The following is an 18,120-nucleotide window of genomic DNA, read 5'->3' on the forward strand; positions in this document are numbered from 1 at the left end:
AGCACAGGGCAGAGAATAGACACAGGATAGTTTGGGTGCTGGGGAGGGGGGCAATATATAAGAAGGGGGAGGGGAATAGAAGAACAAAGCAGATGGGAGAACAATTAGGCAGGTTTGCATGGACTAAGTGGAACAGAGGTAAAGAATAATGTATGCACAACCTTGGAACAACAGAGCTCTGGGATGCAGGGATTGAGAAATGGTTGGAATGGGGAAAAGGGAAGAAATAATGTTAGGATGCTTGGCTATCTTTTGATTCTTGGTTTCCCTTGCATGCCATTGTAAAATAGACACTGGAGGGGGAGAGAAAGGAACAGCCAGAAATATCACCATAGAAGGCTTGTAAGTCCGTCTTCTACCTATAACTGATTGGAATACCTAAAATGGGGCTACAAAGTGCTCAGTGAAGGAGGCTTCCTGCAGAGCCTCTGCATTACATAAGACTACTGAACAGCATCCAGAATCTTCAGAGGTGGGAAATTTCCACTTGAAAGGACAGGCAGACCAGCCTGATGAACAACTAGATGAACAGAAGCTATTTCTTGAAAGAAAGACCAACATAAAAAATATGAAACAATATAGGCAGACTGACTTATTACTACTAGAACAAGCAAGTTGCTTGCCCAGAAGACATCAAGGCAAGTGGTCGGGTCCCCTCAGAGCAAACCCCCTTTTAAAACTAAGACTCAATGGGAATACACGCTCTGATTGGTGACCACGTTCATCACTGATAAGGGGAAGTGAGGGAAAAACAGCAATGAAGTTACGAGCTAAGCCCTACAACATTCAATAGACTCCTGTGAACCCGGGTGAAGACCTGGTTAGCCAGAAGTGTGGCAAGACCTGGGGACTCTTGGGCCCAGAGTCAGGGACATAGCCACAGAGGACTAGAGTGGAGAGTGAAACATCCAGCTGATAAGAAGAGCGGGCATATGCACAAGAACACCCACACTTGCAGATAATACCCACTTGTCCTGGCTTCAGTGACTGGATGATTAGAGCTCAACTAGAAGAAGGAAGAAGAGGAAAAAAAGAGTAATCTGATACAATTTGATGAACCTGACCTACACCTATGGATGCAATAGCTCAAAAGAGGGAACAAATCTTTACAGCAAGGATCATTCCCACCCCTGCCATACACAGAGTAGACAGGGATGGGCAACTTGGACATTGGCTACCCAAAATGGAGTGGGGGTGGGGGGGGAACTACAAAGGCAAGAAGTGACTGGGTTACAAGCTTTCAAGAGGGAAGCTAGATCCAGAAGGCGTGGAGGAAGGTAGAATCTCCACGGAGTAGTATCCAATCTGTCTAGGCAGGGCTGATGAAAGGAAATGCGGATAGGCCTCTTGTGATACAACAGTGAATAATGTTATCAGTACTGATTGTGAGGGTTCGAAATGTAAAGGTAGACATTTTATAGCAAGGAGGGAAGTGATTAACTTTTCAGTCTAGGAGTGGATGTCCCTGGGACCATGAAGGGAAAGGAGCGGAGAGTGGGACCCTACCCAGAGAAGCAGTGATCCCTGAGATGGAGGCAGAGATGATGATGTGAAGAGATGGAGTAGCTGGGGACTCTAAACTCAGAGAGGGAGAGGGGCTGTGTGCTGATGACTTGGGGAGATGGGGGGGGGGAAAGGTTTGCAGGTTATACCCTTTGGTTGGTTGATGATGCATGGAGGGGATTTTAACCATGGCGATATACGATAGGATGAATGTAAACTAATGTTCTGCCTTGTAAACTATCTTATAATTCTCAATAAAACATTAAAAAACAAAAACCATAAAGGCTAAGAAAGACACTGAAAGGAGCACAGAAGCAAATACTATTCGTACACAATCCTGTAGTAAATGTAGTAGCAATCATCTACAAAGGAATACATAGCAAGACTTGCAAGCTGAACAGAAGTCACAAGTAGAATGGGACTATGCCCATGAATATATATAGGTTTGACAGAGATATGGAGTCCTGGTGTGGCATCATGGGTTAATGTACTGCAAAGTCAGTTTGAACCACAAGGACAGTGGTTCAAGCTCACCAGCTGCTCCTCAGAAGCCCTATACAGGGTCACTGTGGGTCAGAATCAGCTCAATAATACTTAACAACAACAACAACAACGTCTACATATGTATTTATCTATGTTGCAAATACATACATGAATATAGTAGAGAATATAAGGGGCAAACCTTCTAAATCATAACAAAAAGGTGATAATTAGTCACTGGGTCTAGGAGCTCATAATCTCAAGGGAAAACCATGATCAATCAATTGGCATTCCACAGTCCACAAAGACAGTGTTCTCCATTCTACTTTGGTGAGTAGACAGTAGGTTTCTTCAAAGCTTGTGAGCAGCCATCTAAGGTACAACTATTGGACTCTCCTGTCCTGAGCAAAGAATAATGAAGAAAACTGAAGGCCCATGGAAACAGTCCAATGGACCACTCGAACTGCAGCATCCATGACCCTGAGTCCAGAAGAACTAGATGGTGCCCAGTTACCCCTGCTCAGAAAGGATCACATTAGAAGGTCTTGGATAGAGTGCTAGAAAAATTTGGAAGAAACTCAAAATCATAGAAAATGACCAGGTTTACAAGTCAGATAGAGATGGGTAGAATTCTCTAGGACTATGGATTTTAGTCATCCTTCAGTCCTGGAACTGAACTTATCCCCATGGCTCAAAAGACAGGTCTAGAAGGTAAACAGCAACACAAAGGCAGTATGCACTCCTTGGAATAATCAATCATTTGAGATCTAAAGGGCAGCAGTTGTCAAAAGACCATGTTCAAAAGTCAGAAAAGGTTAGGAAAGGAGGAATGGAAACAGGAAACACAGGAATAACTGATGTTACATTGTGGGAATTGCAACCAATGACATGAAACAAAATGCGTGTTAATTGCTGAATGAAAAACAGCTTTGTTTTTGTAAACCTTCACCAAATTCACAATAAAAAGGTTTTTTTAAAAAAAAATGTATAAAGAATGACGGTGGTGGGAGACACAGGGAAGAATGCAGTGGTTGGAGGGAATAGAGGTCAATGCTGTTAACTGTTGGTGCATGGAGGGGACTGCAACCATATAATGAAGCAAAGTCTAAGATTTGTTGAATGTGAAACTGATGATCTGCTCTGTAAACCTTCACTCAATTCACAATAAAAAGTTTAAGAAAAACATATATGAAGAACTCTTGATGGTGGTGGTGTGCCATGGAGTCAGCTCTGACCCACAGCAACCCTGCAAAGGGTTTCTGAGGCTATCTTTAAGGGAACAGAAAGCCTCATCTTTCTCCCACGGAACGGCTGGTAGTTTAGAACTGCTGACCTTGAGGTTAGGAGCCCAACTCATAACCACTACGCTACCAGAGCTCCTTAAAGAACTCTTAAGGATCAGTAATAAAAACTAGAATCCATGAAAAAAAAATTAATTCAACAAGGTTGCAGAATAGACAATATATAAAACTCAACTGTACTTCTATATAATAGCAATAAACAATCTAAGAACAAAATTTTAAAACTAATTTCATTCATTATGACATCATAATGAATAAAATATTTAGAAGTAAAATTAATAAGAGCAAGTCTTGTACACTGAAAACTACAAAACAGTGCTAAGAAAAATTAAAGAAGATCTAAATAAGTGAAGAGATATTCCTTGGATTATTGTTGTTGTTACATGCTGTTGATTCGGTTCCGACTCATAGCAACCCTGTATAGGGTTTCTGTGGAGCGGCTGGTGAGTTTCAACCACCAACCTTGTAATTCAAACCAACCTTGCAGTTCAGTTCATTATCCTGCAGGACCATACCAGGACCCCTTGGATTAGAAAACCTACCAGGTTTTCCATTAGGTGGCACTTTTCCAAACTTTTCCAAACTGCTCTACAGACTCAACACAATCCCCATCAAAACCCCAGCATGCATTTGGGGTAAAAATTGGCTGGTTAATCCTAATTTACATATAAATGCAAAGACTCCAAAAGAGCCAAAACACTCTTGAAAAAGAACAAAACTTGAGAACCTACATTATCTTCCTATGTAAAGCCACAGTTACCAAGACAGTGTGGTACTGGCGTAAGGATAAACATACAGACCAATGGAACAAAATTGAATCCAGAAATAAACCCTTAAATTTCAGATCAACTGATTTTTGACAAAGGGTCGCTATGAGTCGAAATCAACTTGACAGCTCCTAATAACAACAAATACTTCAAAAGTCACCATTACTATCAGTCTCTTGAGAAAGGGGTATTTGCAATTATTGCTAAATGAGAACAGAGTTTCTATCATAGGTTTTGAAAATAAATAGTGGTGATAGTTGTATATCCACCACCACCACCTACACCATTAAGAAAATAAAATGACAAGCCACAGACTGGGAGAAAATATTTTCAAATTATGATTTAAAAACAACATAAAAGCTTTTATACTGATTATATGAAAGGGTTTCACAAAGTTCATGGAAAAATGAAATTTAAAGATAATGAAATTTTTCCAAAAAAAACTGAAGCTCTTTCATATAAAGAACTCTTATAACTCTATAATAATCTAATTTTAAAATCTGCACAAAGATCTTGAATAGACATTTCACCAAGTAAGACATATGAAATCATTAATAAACATTAAAAAACTATTCAACATCATTAGTCATTGCTATTGTTGTTAGGTGCTATTGAGTTGGTTCCCACCCACAGCCACTCTGTATATGGTTTCCAAGGAGCGGCTGGTGGGTTGGATTTAGTCAGTGCTTACCCTATAGCACCATACCAAGATGCTACCATTAGTCATTAAGAAATTGCAAATTAAACTCACAATGAGAAACACTTCACACGCAACAGAACTGACTATGCAAAGGATAATAAAACACAGGTAAGAATCTGTTATTCTCTGCTTTCAGTCAAGATCCATTGGACATCAGCAATGATATCCCTAATTCCACATCCTCTTCTGAATCCAGCTTGTCTCTCTGGCAGTTCCCTGTTGGTGTACTGCTGCAACTGTTTTTGAATTATCTTCAGCAAAATTTTACTTGTGTGATATTATTCAATAATTTCCACATATTGTTGGATCACCTTTCTTTGGAACAGGCACAAATCTTGATGTCTTCCAGTCAGTTGGCTAGGTGTTGTTGTTGTTGTTAGGTGCTATCGAGTCAGTACCAACACACAGAGACCCTACGCACAAAAGAATGAAACACTGCCTGGTCCTGGGCCAATCTCACAATCATTGCTATGCCTGAGCCCATCACTGCTGCCACTGTGCAAATCCATCTCATTGGGGGTCTTCCTCTTTTCCTGCAACCCTCCATTTTACCAAACATGGTAAACTTCTCCAGTGACTGGTCCCTCCTGACAATATGTCCAAAGTATAAGAGACGAAGTTTGGCCATCCTGGCTTCTAAGGAGCATTCTTGGCTGCCCCTCTTCCAACACAAATTGTTTGTTCTTCTGGCAGCCCATGGTACTTTTAATATTCTCTGCCAACACCATAACTCAAATGCTTGGGTCAGGCACACCTTAGTCCTCAAACTGACATCTTTGCTCTTCAACACTTTAAAGAGGTTGTGTGCAGCAGATTTGCCAAATGCAATACATTGATTAATTTGACTGCTGCCTCCTTGAAATGACCAGGTAGTTGTCTTCTAAAGTTCCTGCCATAGGCTAGTGAGTACTTTCAGCATTGCATCCCTCTGTTGAAATATCTCAGCTGGTATTCCATCAATTCCTGGAGCTTTGTTTTGTGCTAATTTCTTCAGTGCAGTTTGTATTTCTTCCTTCAATACCATGGTTCAGGAGGTCATTCAACCTCCTAAAATGGTTGAATGACGACCAATTTCTTTTGTTACAGTGACTATGTATTCCTTTCATCTTCTTTTGGTATTTCCTGCATCATTCAATATTTTGCCCATGGAATCCTTCAATATTACAACTAGAGACTTGAAATTTTCTTTAATCCTTTCAGCTTGAGCAATGTTGAGTGTATTCTTTTCTTTTGATTTTCTATCTTCGGGTCTTTGCACATTTCACCGTCTTCTTGAGACATCCTTTTGAAAAATTCTTTTTACTTCATCATTTCTTCCATTTACTCCAGCTACTTTGCATTAAAGAGCAAGTTTCAATGTCTCTTCTGACATGTTTTGGTCTTTCCTTTCTTTCCTGCCTTTTTAATGACCTTTCTTCAGGTATGATGCCCTTCATGTCATCCTACAAATCATCTGATCTTTTGGTCACTAATGTTCAAAGTTTCAAGTTTATTCTTCAGATAGTCTCTAAATTTAGGTGGGATATACTCTGAAGTCCTTATGTGGCACTGTGGGATAATGCACTGGACCGCAAGGTTGATTTGAACCATAAGGTTGACAGTTCAAATTCACCAGCCACTCCTCAGAAACCCTATATAGGATTGCTACAAGTCAGAACAACTTAACGGCACTTAACAAACAAACAAACAAACCTACTTAGATTGTATTTTGGCTCTCCTGGACTTGTTTTCATTTTCTTCAGCTTCAAATTGAACTTGCACATGAGTAATTGATGGTCTGTTCCACAGTCTTACTTTGATTGATGGTAATTGAGCTTCTCCACAGTCTCTTTCTACAGATGTAGTCAATTTGATGCTTGTGCATCAGGCAAGATCCATGTGAATAGTCACCACTTATGTTGTTGAATAAAGGTATTTGCAAAGAGTAAATTGTTGATATTGCAAAATTCTACCATGCATTCTCCAGCATTATTCTATCATAAAGACCATATTTTCCAACTATTGATCTTTCCTCTGTTTCCAACTTTTGCATTTCAACCACCAGTAATTAAGAAGTTGGCCAAAATCCTCAATTTCTTTGGCATTAATGGTTGACATGTAAATTTGAATAACAGTCATTTTAACTAGTCTTCCTTGTATGTGTATAGATACTATTCTATAGATGAAAGTATTATACTTCAGGACAGATCTTTAAAAGTTCTTTTTGATGATGAATGCAATACTGTCTCTTCAATTTGTCATTCACAGCATAGATGAAATGGTTGTCTGATTCAAATGGCCAATACCAGTCCATTTCAGCTCACTCATGAATGCACAGAATATTGATCTTTATGAATTCCATTTCATTTTTGATGGCTTCCAATTTTCCTAGATTCAGCTTCGTACATTCCACGTGCTAATTATTAAATGGATGCCTGCAAGTGTTTCTTCTAATTTTGAGCCAGGCCACATCAGCAGCTGGAAGTTTCAAAATTTTACTCCATCTATGTCATTAAGGAGGAGGCAGCTCTTCTCCAGTTGAATTTTGATAGCCAACCTGAGGTACCCAAAATCTGGCACTCTATCAGACAATATTCTACTGCTCTTCAGGAGGTTTTCACTGGCAATTCTTCTAATAGATTTCCAGGTCCTTCTTCCTAGTCTGTCTTTGTACATAAGATCTGCTGAAGCCTGTTCTCCATGGGTGAGACTGTTGTCATTTGAAATACCGGTGGCAAAGCTTCAGCATTACAGCAACACACAAACCCACACAGGGCAAAAAAACTGACAAATGAATGGTATTATGGGATAGTTTTTCTCCCTTTTCTCTAGATTCCAAGATGTTTTAATGTATTGTATTGTTTTTAGAGTTTTGGGGCAGAAAAAGCTACATACCCTATCACTGACCTAATATAGGCCAAACTATATATACTGGGGATAAGATTGTACTGTATGCTAGATGGCAGCTTGAAGGTACTGTAAAAACAGAATCATATCCTACTGAGCCATCGCACTGACAATGTCAAGTGAGTATTTTTATCACTTCCCTTCTACATTGATGGCAAATGCACACGGTAAGTGAAGTCAAAATCACTAAAGTGCCTTTTAGACTCTAAACCTGTAAACCCTGAGTGTTATACTAACCCTGTGATCAAACCTAGTTTGGAAAAAGGAGGCCATGATTAAGTGTTTGGTCAAAGGTGGCGAGGACCTGTCCTAAAAGTATTTGCTAGTGTAAGCCGTTTTAACAGGTTCCTGTATGAAAATGATGACCTTCAATTTATAGTCAGGTTTTGTCACCACATTCACAGAGAAACCTATTTATAAAATAGCCATCTGTTGTTTGTTGTTATTAAGTGCTGTCGAGTCAGTTCCGACTCACAGCGACCCTACATAGTTTTTCTAGCGCATTAACCTGCTGCGCCATACCAGGAAATGTCATTGGCATGTGTGACCTAGTTAAAATGCATTACAGCTCAACATAGGCAAATAGATAGATACAAAAAGTGACAGTAATAACAGTGCAGTAAAATGATTCTTGGTTAGAAAGGGCATAGTTTTAAAAATGATATGTAAGCACACCTTTGAGAAACTGCAGGTTGCACTCTAGACCACCACAATGAAGTGAATACTGCGATCAAGTTAGTCACACAAAATTGTTTTCCCAATGCATAAAAATGTTACATTTACACTATCCTTTAGTCTATTATGTGTGCAAACATAAATTACAATGAAAATTACCAAAATGTCACACAGAGATATGAATGAGTACATGCAGATGGAAATTTGGTGCCAAAAGCCTTGCACAAGGCAGGGCTGCCACAAATCTTCAATTAGTAAACATGCCATCAATCAGTGAAGTGCAACAAAATGCAGTGTGCCTAGACTCCAAGGACTAAGCACAATACACAGGAAAACAGATTTGTTCACTGGCTAGGCTTAAATACACAGGGATAAGATTCATCTCTTTTGGAAGTGATGTAGAATAAATCAATGTTCCTATCTACACCATAAAGAGTCAGCATACCTGGGAACATTATTGTTTGAGTCTTCACTTTCATTTGCCAGGCCACCAAACAAATAGCATTTGTTACCATATAAAGAGAAGCTATGTCCAAGCCGAGGACAAGGAGGTAATCCAGAAGCGGGGGGCTGGGGTCTCACTTTTTTCCACAACCAACGACTTGCCTAAAAGAGAGAATAGATACACTAAAACAAAATCAGAAAAACACTTCTAAACTCTCAAGACCCGCCCACCACCCAAAACCACACATTCTCATCTAATTGCTTCTGTCTCACAGCCACCCTGTTGGACAGACTAGAACCGTTCCATGGTGTTTCCAAGTCCACAGGAAACAAACTGTCAGCTCTTTCCCCTGCAGAAAGGAGGGTGGGTTCAAACCGCTAACCTTTTGATTAGCACCCCAGAACTTAACTATGGTCCAACTAGTTCCTTAGCATCAGACCAATATATTTTAATCCAAATCCAATTAAAAGGCTCTAATATACTCTCTTGGGGGCAGGGGACAAATGACAAGTAAGCAGCTAAGTTCTGGAATTAAAATAAACATTTTAACAGAAACTCAGTCTAGTCTTCCATATTTACAGATTTCCACATTGGTTAACTAAGCTTATAATAATAAACATAAACAGTTCTAAAGTATTTTCTAAATTAAAAAATATAATTTATTGTTGTTAAGTGCTGTCAAGTTGGTTCTGACTCATAGAGATCCTGTATAGGGTTTCTGAGGAATGGCTGATGAGTTTGAACCACTGACTTACAGTTCAAACTGGACTTGCAGTCTAATGTTTATCTAGAATGCCATAAACATTACATATAGCTTACATTACACGCAATTTATGTACTCCTACTTTCTAATATAGAGTCCTGGTGTGGCGCAGTGGGCTAATGCAGCAGACTGCAAAGTCGTTGAACTGCAAGGCCGGTGGTTCAAGTTCACCAGCTGCTATTTGGAAATCCTATACAGGGTCGCTATGGGTCAGAATCGACTCGACGGCACTTAACAACAACAACTTTCCAATATTAGAAAATTAATGAATGCTATATATTTTTACCTTTAAATAAACAGACTGCAGGATAATGCACTGAGCCACAAGGTCAGTACGAACCACAAAATCCAACAGCCTCTCCTTAGAAACCTTATACAAGAATGTACTTAAGAACAACAAAGCTCATTTAACAACCTAAATTCCAAAACTTAATTCTCTGGTCATTGGTACTATCTTCATCTGAAGCTATTTTTGAATGGGTTGTAAATTGGTATGATTCACACATGTATGCCAATTAGCAGACACCCTCATAATTACAGCCTGGTACACAGACACGTTCAGGAAGAAAAGTTAATTCGGGCTGTTGAAGAGAGTCCAACTTAGAAAGTATGAATCCACTACCCTTCTTTTACATGTAAGAGGAAAAGCGACAATTGCTGTAAGGATAACTAAGGCAGTGGTTCACAGTGTGGTCTGGGGACAGCAGTATCAGCTAGCAACCTGTTAAAAACACAAATGCCCAGTTTCATACCACAGATCATTCAAACTGGAAACTCTAGGGACAAAGCCCAACAATCTGTTTTCACAAATCCTCCAGGAGCTCCTGTGTAGGACTAAAGTTTGGGACTACAACACTAAGACATAACTGATACTATGTGGCAGACTTCCTAATGATACACATGTTGCACTGGGGATTGAAAACAGACCTAGATCAGAAACTTTTAACTATTTGGTGAAGTAGAAACATTCTTTTTAGAGGTTGCAAAATGTGAAGCACACACTATTAAAAGTAGGTTAATGAGAGAGTTTACATTGTTCTGAAGAGCTACTTAAGTTTCAAATGGAGATAACCAATTTAAAATACACTTACTTGTAATTCATATAACTCATTGCTGTATCTTCCATATTCTACCATTCCCCCAAAAACTAATATTCTGGTACCATCACAGACAAATCCATGGGCAGCACAGCCTGGAGGGATGTCTCCTCTGACAGCTGGTAGGAACCATTGATTGGTAACTAGTTGTCAAAATAAAATGAAAACAATTGTAATAAGTAACAGCTACCACATACAGTGTGATAAATCCTTTATGCATAGTATCCCTATCAGCGTGTTGTCAGCTCAGAAAAGATTTTGCTACCTCGGGGTCATTTGGCAACGTTTGGGGACATTTTTGGTTGTCCTAACTGGGGGACAGAGGAGGAGAATGCTAAGGAGAGAATTCTACTGGTATCTAGTAAGCAGAAGTTAGGTATGCTGCTAAATGTCTTACAGGCAAGTCCCCCACAACAAAGAGTTAGTTACCTGGCCCCAAATGCCAATAGTATTGCCCTCGAGAAACCGTGATCTGTAGTACATCATTTCTTACAAAAATCCCACTGGATGGGTATCATCATTTCCATTTTATCAAAGAAAACTCTGAAGCTTAGAAAGGTTTAGTAACTTGGGACTTTGCAGTGGAGTTCAAGCTAGGACCGTCCTCTCTCCGGGGACCCGTCCTGAGACTCAATGGGGTGCACGCACCCAACACCTCCCTCACCCACAGCCACTTCCCCGCTAGTTCAGGAGCTGCCAAAGGGGTAAATGTTGCCTGCCACCTGCCAAATCCCGGGCTGTATTTGGGTTGAAAGGACACAATGCCTCTTAAGGCTGGCTTCCTCCTGAAGGAGTCTGCAGGTAGGCAAAGATGCGCTGGCCCCGCGGCGCTTTAGTCCGAGCGGGTTCGGTGTTTTGACAGGAGAGCGGGCCAGACTTCGGGGAGAGGCCCAGGCGGGTGGAAAGTCTCGTTCACGTCCGCCAGCCCGGCTGGGCGGGGAAGAGGGGCGCGCCCCGCTCGGGGTCCGGTCCCGCCCCGCCGGCCCACAACACCGAGCTGCCGTCCAGCACACCGCGGGAGCGGAGGCACCCGGCCGGGGAGCCGGTTGACCGCGGTGGCCCCCGGGGCCGGGCAGTGACAGCTGTCAGGGCTGCGGTGGCCGCCTCGCCTCCCCTCCCCCTTCGCGGCTTCGGAGGCTCAGCCAAGGAGCCGCCGCCGCGCCTACCGGTGTTGTAGACGTGCAGCTCGTCCGCGATGCCCTCATTGCCCCCTCCAAAGATGATCATCAGCTCCCGAATGGCCACTGCCCGGTGTCCGTGCCGGGCGCGGGGAACCGGCCCCGTGAAGGAGGAAACCCGCCTCCAGTTAAGGAGGCTGGGAGCCGCCATCTTCCCAACCCCCGCCCCTCTGCCCACAATGCACCGCGCCCGCTCCAGCGCCGCCGCTCCGGGGGAGGGGGGGGCCCGCCTCCAGCTGTGCGGCGGGAGGGCGTCACGTGACCGCGGGCGCCTGAGGCCAAGCTCGGGGCCCACTACGGGGCGAGGAGGTTTGGCACCGGAGGCCCCATCCTGCCTCCTCCACCCCAGTTTCCCTTTTTCCTCACCCCAGCGGGCGTCGCGGCAACCCTAGGCGTCCTTGGCAGCGAGTTTTAGGGAGACAGACTTTTCTTACCGATCAAGCCCTCCTCCCCACCCACAGCCTCTCGTTTTGTATCTTCAGGGGAAGGGACGACCACTTTCATTGAGCATCTATGACGTGCCAGGCTGCGCTGGTCTGGCCCCACGGAAGGACGTGGGACGGTGAAACGTGTGGACACGCTCAATGCAGCGGGGAGTCAGACCCTTTAAACAGTAACACGGCGTGAGGAAAGTTCGAGTAAAGGAGCGAAGTGCGGCGAGCGCAGGGAGGTTACAGAAGACCTGTCATCGCCCAGGGGGCGTGCACGCGAGGATGCTCCAGACAGACAGAGGGCATCCTGGTGGACCTTGCAGGGAACTGCCCGAGTAGGACGGGGAGTCTGGACAGTTAGCAAAGCCTGAAAAGACAAACCAATGTCGTGCCAAGACCTTTAGGAACGGTGGCCTATGAAACGATTTTTTGATTCATGTAGTTTAAGCAGGTGACAGTCATGTGCAGGTTTTTTTCTTGGCACTATGGGTTAATGCGCCAGACTGCAAAGCCATTTGAACTGCAAGGTCGGCGGTTCAAGCTCACCATGTGCTCCTTGGAAACCCTATACAGGGTCGCTATGGGTCGGAAGCTACTTGATGGCACTTAACAACAACAAGCCTAGCTAACATCTGAGACACTCCCATTGCCAGGTACTTAGATATATTCGCCCACTTAATCCTCCAAATAATCTCCTGTGAAGTAGGTACTGTTGTTGTCTCCCTTTGAAGGGTGGAGAAATGAGGCACTGAGAGGTAGGATTACTCCCCCATGGATGTACAGCAGAAAGAGGTTGGGACCAGGACTCAAACGCAAAAGTTCTGATTCCGGAGCCCCTACCAAACTATTGTGCAGTACTGCCTCAGATAGCAGTTATATGGGACTCACATCAGACCATTGCTTTGCGTTCATGGCCCTCAGGTGACACAAATGGTTAAACACTCAGCTACTATTAGAAAAAGGAGCTCTGGTAGCGTAGTGGTTACGAGTCAGGCTGCCACCCTTCGTTCACCTTTCTGCACCAGATCACCTATGTATACTGAGAGAACATTGAGTGCAATAGATTTGAGGAGAATGTAGTGGTTATGACTCAGGTTGCTAAGTTCAAGGTCAGCAGTTCGAAACTACCAGCTGTTCCACGGGAGAAAGATGAGGCTTTCTGCTCCCGTAAAGATTTACAGCCTCGGAAACCCTGTACAGGGACGCTATGGGTCGAAATCGATTCCACGGCACCTAACAACAACAACAACAACTATTAGAAAGGTTGGCAGTTTAAAGTTACCCAGGGGTGTCTCTGAAGACAGGCTTGGTGATCTGCTTCAGACATAAGAGGTCATCATGAGTTCAAATCAATTCCACAGCAACTAGCAATGTTCTGTGATCCAACACAGAATTCCACTTAAAAAGATAAAAGTTCAACATAGAGAAAAAAAAACAATGAAAACTCCTGCCTAAACTCTCAAGAAGGTACCAAAGAGAACAGCACACAATGTACTACAGCAAATTTCCTGAAATTCTTTTTTTTCTCATCTTTTGTCATTTTCCATTTCTCTTATATGTCTCAGGAAAAAGAGAAACTTTCTGCTCCCTTACAGATTTACAAAACCTGATACAGGGTCGCTATGAGATGACAGTGCACATCAACCCATATGCCTAGTTCATCTCTAGTAACTGCCTCAAACCTGAACATCCCTCTTCACCTTCTCATCTACCTAAGCTTACTTTTATTTCTGTTTTAAATCTTACATACATATTTTTTACGTTTTTATCATGACTTGAGTGATAGTTGATATGGGAGAACATCAGTTTGCACTCATCCTATCATATTTCATTTCATTACAATGATTACAATCCCCTCCAAGCATCACCATTTAACAGTATTTGCTTCTATTCCCCCTGTTTTGTTTTGTTTTTGTTTTTTTGTTTTTTTTTTTTGTTTTTGGATGTACGCCGAAACACTCAGGATAATATAATCATTTAAACAACCAAAGGGTACATTCTGCAAACCTGCCTCCCAGCTGCCAGCTCTCAGTCCCTCTCTTTCCATGAGTCTAGAGTCCTCAGCTGCTCTAGCTCTCCATGTCCTCAGCTCTGCCTCCATCTATGGTGTCGCTGCTTCTCTGCTTAGGGTACCACACTCTGCTCAGGCTCTTCTCTCTTGATGGTCCTAGGGCCCCTTGTTCCTGGACTGTAACACTCCCTTTTTTGTTACAAAACTTCTACGTTTACAATTGTGACAGTCGCAATTAGTCATGAGAACAATTACTATTGAATCATAAGAATCTTATCCCCATTGCCTTTCATCAGACCCATCTAGACAAGATGAAAACTATTCAGTGGGGATTCTACCTCCCCACACACACTCTGAAACTAAACTCCCTCTTGAAAACTTGTAAGCCAGTCACTTTGTGCCTTTATTGCCCCCCATTTTAGGTAGCCAATGTCTAAGTTGGCCTAAGCTTACTTTTGAAAGATAATTCTTTACCTTTGAATGAAGTCTCACTATTTCCTCCAGCTTCTGCTTTTCAAATTCATCCAAGTACCCAAAACTCATAAGGACAAAGAGAATTTAGCTAGGAAGAAAGGTGACTGGGGAACAAAGGAAAAAGTTTATGAGTACTTATGCATTAATACTTCACCTTGTTACTTATATTACAGGGGCTCCCAAATGTCCCTGTTAAAAATTTTTCATATGACTGCAGCAAAAAAACAACAACAAAAAACAAAAAAAAAAAACACCCCAAAACCGGAACTGTTTGGACACAGAAATAAGTTTGCTCATGAAATCAAGTATTTAAAGGACTGTAGCTCACCAGCTGCTCCTCGGAAACCCTATACAGTGTCGCTATGGATCGGAACCACACGACAATAACAACAATTTATCCTGAGAATATGGTGTTAAAATATGCTTACCATTATGAATGATGATATAAGGAGATGTTGGTTGCAAATCCTATGTTAGTCAACAAATTAAATAAAAGATGTGAAAATCTAGGAACCACTTAACTAGGGGAAGATGAAGGCAAAGTATTCTTAAGATAAGATTGCAAGTTATAACTGGTGTCTTACATAAGACACTACAGGACTATGGAGGAAGTACTTACTCTAATGGGAAATAAACATTAACAAGAGCACTTTTGACACACCTCTGCTGAAGTGAGGCATCTAGAATAGGACTCCAATTGTCAAAAAAGTTACCCTCAAAATGAGTCACTGAACCTGAGCGTTCAGGACCATGGTCTTGGGGGATATCAAAGTCAAATGGCATAACATAGTCCAAGAAGACAATGTTCTGCATCCTATTTTGGTGAGTAGTGATTTAAAGGGGTCTTAAAAGCTTGTGAGCAACAATCTAAAGTGCAACTATTGGTCTCTCCCTGTCCAGAGGAAAGAAGAGTGGAGAAAATCAAAGGTTCACAGAAACAATTAGTCCAATGGACAAAAGCATCAGTCTCTAAAACCCTGAACCAGAAGAACTAGAGTCTGTCCAGCTACCAGTACCAACTGCTCTGAAAGGGATCACATTAGAAGACCCTGGATAGAGTGGGAAAAAATTCAAAATCACAGAAAAAGACCAGGTTTACTGGTCACATAGAGACTAGTGGAACTCCAGAGACTGTGACTCTTTTCACACCCTTCAGGTCCAGAAATAACGTGAGTTCACACCCTTCAGGTCCAGAAATGAACATGAGTTCACACCCTTCAGGTCCAGAAATGAACCTGAGTTCACACCCTTCAGGTCTAGAAATGAATTCACCCCCATGGATCAGTTTTCAACTGATAAATGGTTGTAAGGGGAACAATCACACCTTAGAATTATCAACCATTTGAGATCCAAAGTGCAGCATTTACACAAGGACAAAGTTCTGAAGGGTTAGGAAAGGAGGAGGAATGGAAACAGGAAACACAGGGAAGAAGTAGGATAAATGATGTCCCATTGTGGGAATTACAATCAATGACATGAAACAAAGTGTGTGTGAATTGTTGGATGTAAAACTGATGATCTGCTGTGTAAATATCACACAATTCACGAAAGTTTTTTGGTTTTGTTTTTTCAAATTTTTAAATAGCTTTAAGTATGATAGATAAGATAACTTGAGGCATTGGATCAAAAAAATCAAACCCTGATCAAATTACTATCAGTGTAATATTTTCAGCTCATGAGTGCATGTGGATTTTTGCTTACCAAAGATCATTTATAGTAAATACATAATTTTGCATACTTAGCTATAGAGTAGTTTCCAGAACTTGGGTGGGCTTCCATTTGATTAATTCAAGGCTTGTTGTGTTTATATCTGTCTAAATTGCAAGATGGTTTTACTGCTTGTTCCTTCTATTTGTTAAGTGCCGTCGAGTTGATTCCAGCTCATAGTGACCCTGTGCAGGGTGTCCAAGAAGTGACTGGTGGATTAGAACTGCCATCTTATGGTTCATATTGACCTTGCAGTCTAGTACTTAACCTTCAGCGCCACAACTCTACTTGTCTCCCTTTACCCTCTATATGTGGATGTGTAACCCACTGCCGTGGCGTAGATTCCAACTCACAGGTCAGAATAGAACTGCTCCATAGGGTTTCCGATAAGAAAGTCCTCATCTTTCTCCCTAGGAGTGGCTGGTGGGTTTGAACTGCTGACCTTACAGTTAACAGCCCAATGCTGTGGGGTACCCTCTGTATCTTTTATGTGTACATATACTTTCTGCTATGAATAAGTCATTGAAATGCCATTTGATTCCTGGGGGATTGGGGGAAGGAAGGTACTCTCAATCTTTGAAACCAAAGGAATAGAAGCATCCACCTGAGAGAAGAATGTGTTGTTGTTAGCTACTGTTAGGTGTCCTTCAAGTTGGTTCTGGCTCATAGCCCCTACAAAACAATACGCTGCCCAGTCCTCCATTCTCCTCACAATCCTTTCTGTGTTTGAGTCCACTGTTGAAGCCACTGTATCAATTCATCCTGTGAGGGTCTTTCTCTTTCTTGTTGACCCTCTACTTACCAAACATGATGTCCTCCAGGTACTGCTGCTTCCTGAGAACATTTCCAAAGTACGAGAGATGAAACTTCACCATGCTCTCTTCTAAGGAGCATTCTGGCCGTGTTCCTCTAAGACAGATGTATTCACTCTTTGGGCAGCCCATGGTACATTCAATATTTTTCATCAACCCCATGATGCAAGGACATCAATTCTTCTGTGGTCTTCCTTTTTCATTGCCCAGCATGGATAGGAACCAAAAAAACAAACAAAACCTACTGCCATCGAGCTCATTCCAACTTAATAGCAACCCTACGTAGGATTTCCAAAATTTATAGAAAAAGACAACCTCATCTTTCTCCCGTGATGCAGCTGGTGGGTTTGAAGTGCTGACTTTGTGGTTAGCAGCTCAACGCCTAACCTACAGTGCCACCAAGACTCCTTGCATGTATATGAGATGATTGAAATACCGTGACTTGGACCAGAAGCACCTTAGTCCTCCAAATGACGCTTTTGCTTTTTTTAATACTTTAAAGAAGTCTTTGGCAGCAGATTCACCCAATGCAATACATCCTTTGATTTCTGGACTGCTGCTTCCATGGGTATTGAGTGTGGATCATAATGATGTGAGACGGCAGAGTAGAACTGACACATAGTGTTTCTAAGGCTGCTATGTCTACAGAAACAGACTGCCACCTCTTTCTCCTTTGGTGGGTTCAAACTGCTGACCTTTCAGTTAGCAGTCTAGTGCTTAATCATTGCACCAGCAGGACTCCCCAATTGAGTGTAAAAGAGGAAAACAGAACAGTGCCCTAAAGAAATCAACATTTAAGAGGTGAAGACGGAAGGAGGTGCACACAAAGGAAATGGAGAATGAGCAAAGAGTTCAAAAGGGAACTGGGTGAGGGTGATGTTGAAAGAACC

The 18,120-nt window shown here is 42.0% G+C and overlaps 1 protein-coding gene across 1 annotated transcript in view; it reads right to left on the bottom strand.

Annotated features, from left to right (window-relative positions):
- The window catches only part of HCFC2 (host cell factor C2), a 56,809-nt gene extending 44,863 nt beyond the window's left edge, over positions 1–11,946 (bottom strand). The window contains exons 1-3 of the mRNA XM_006871119.1: positions 11,784–11,946; positions 10,612–10,760; positions 8,758–8,918 (exon numbers count right to left, since the gene is read on the bottom strand). Of these exons, the coding sequence (XP_006871181.1) occupies positions 8,758–8,918; positions 10,612–10,760; positions 11,784–11,946 (473 nt within the window). The remainder of the gene's footprint in view (positions 1–8,757; positions 8,919–10,611; positions 10,761–11,783) is intronic.
- Between the last annotated feature and the right edge of the window lie 6,174 nt (positions 11,947–18,120).

This window comes from Chrysochloris asiatica, unplaced genomic scaffold, assembly GCF_000296735.1.
Source record: "Chrysochloris asiatica unplaced genomic scaffold, ChrAsi1.0 scaffold00160, whole genome shotgun sequence".
Classification (NCBI taxonomy): domain Eukaryota; kingdom Metazoa; phylum Chordata; class Mammalia; order Afrosoricida; family Chrysochloridae; genus Chrysochloris; species Chrysochloris asiatica.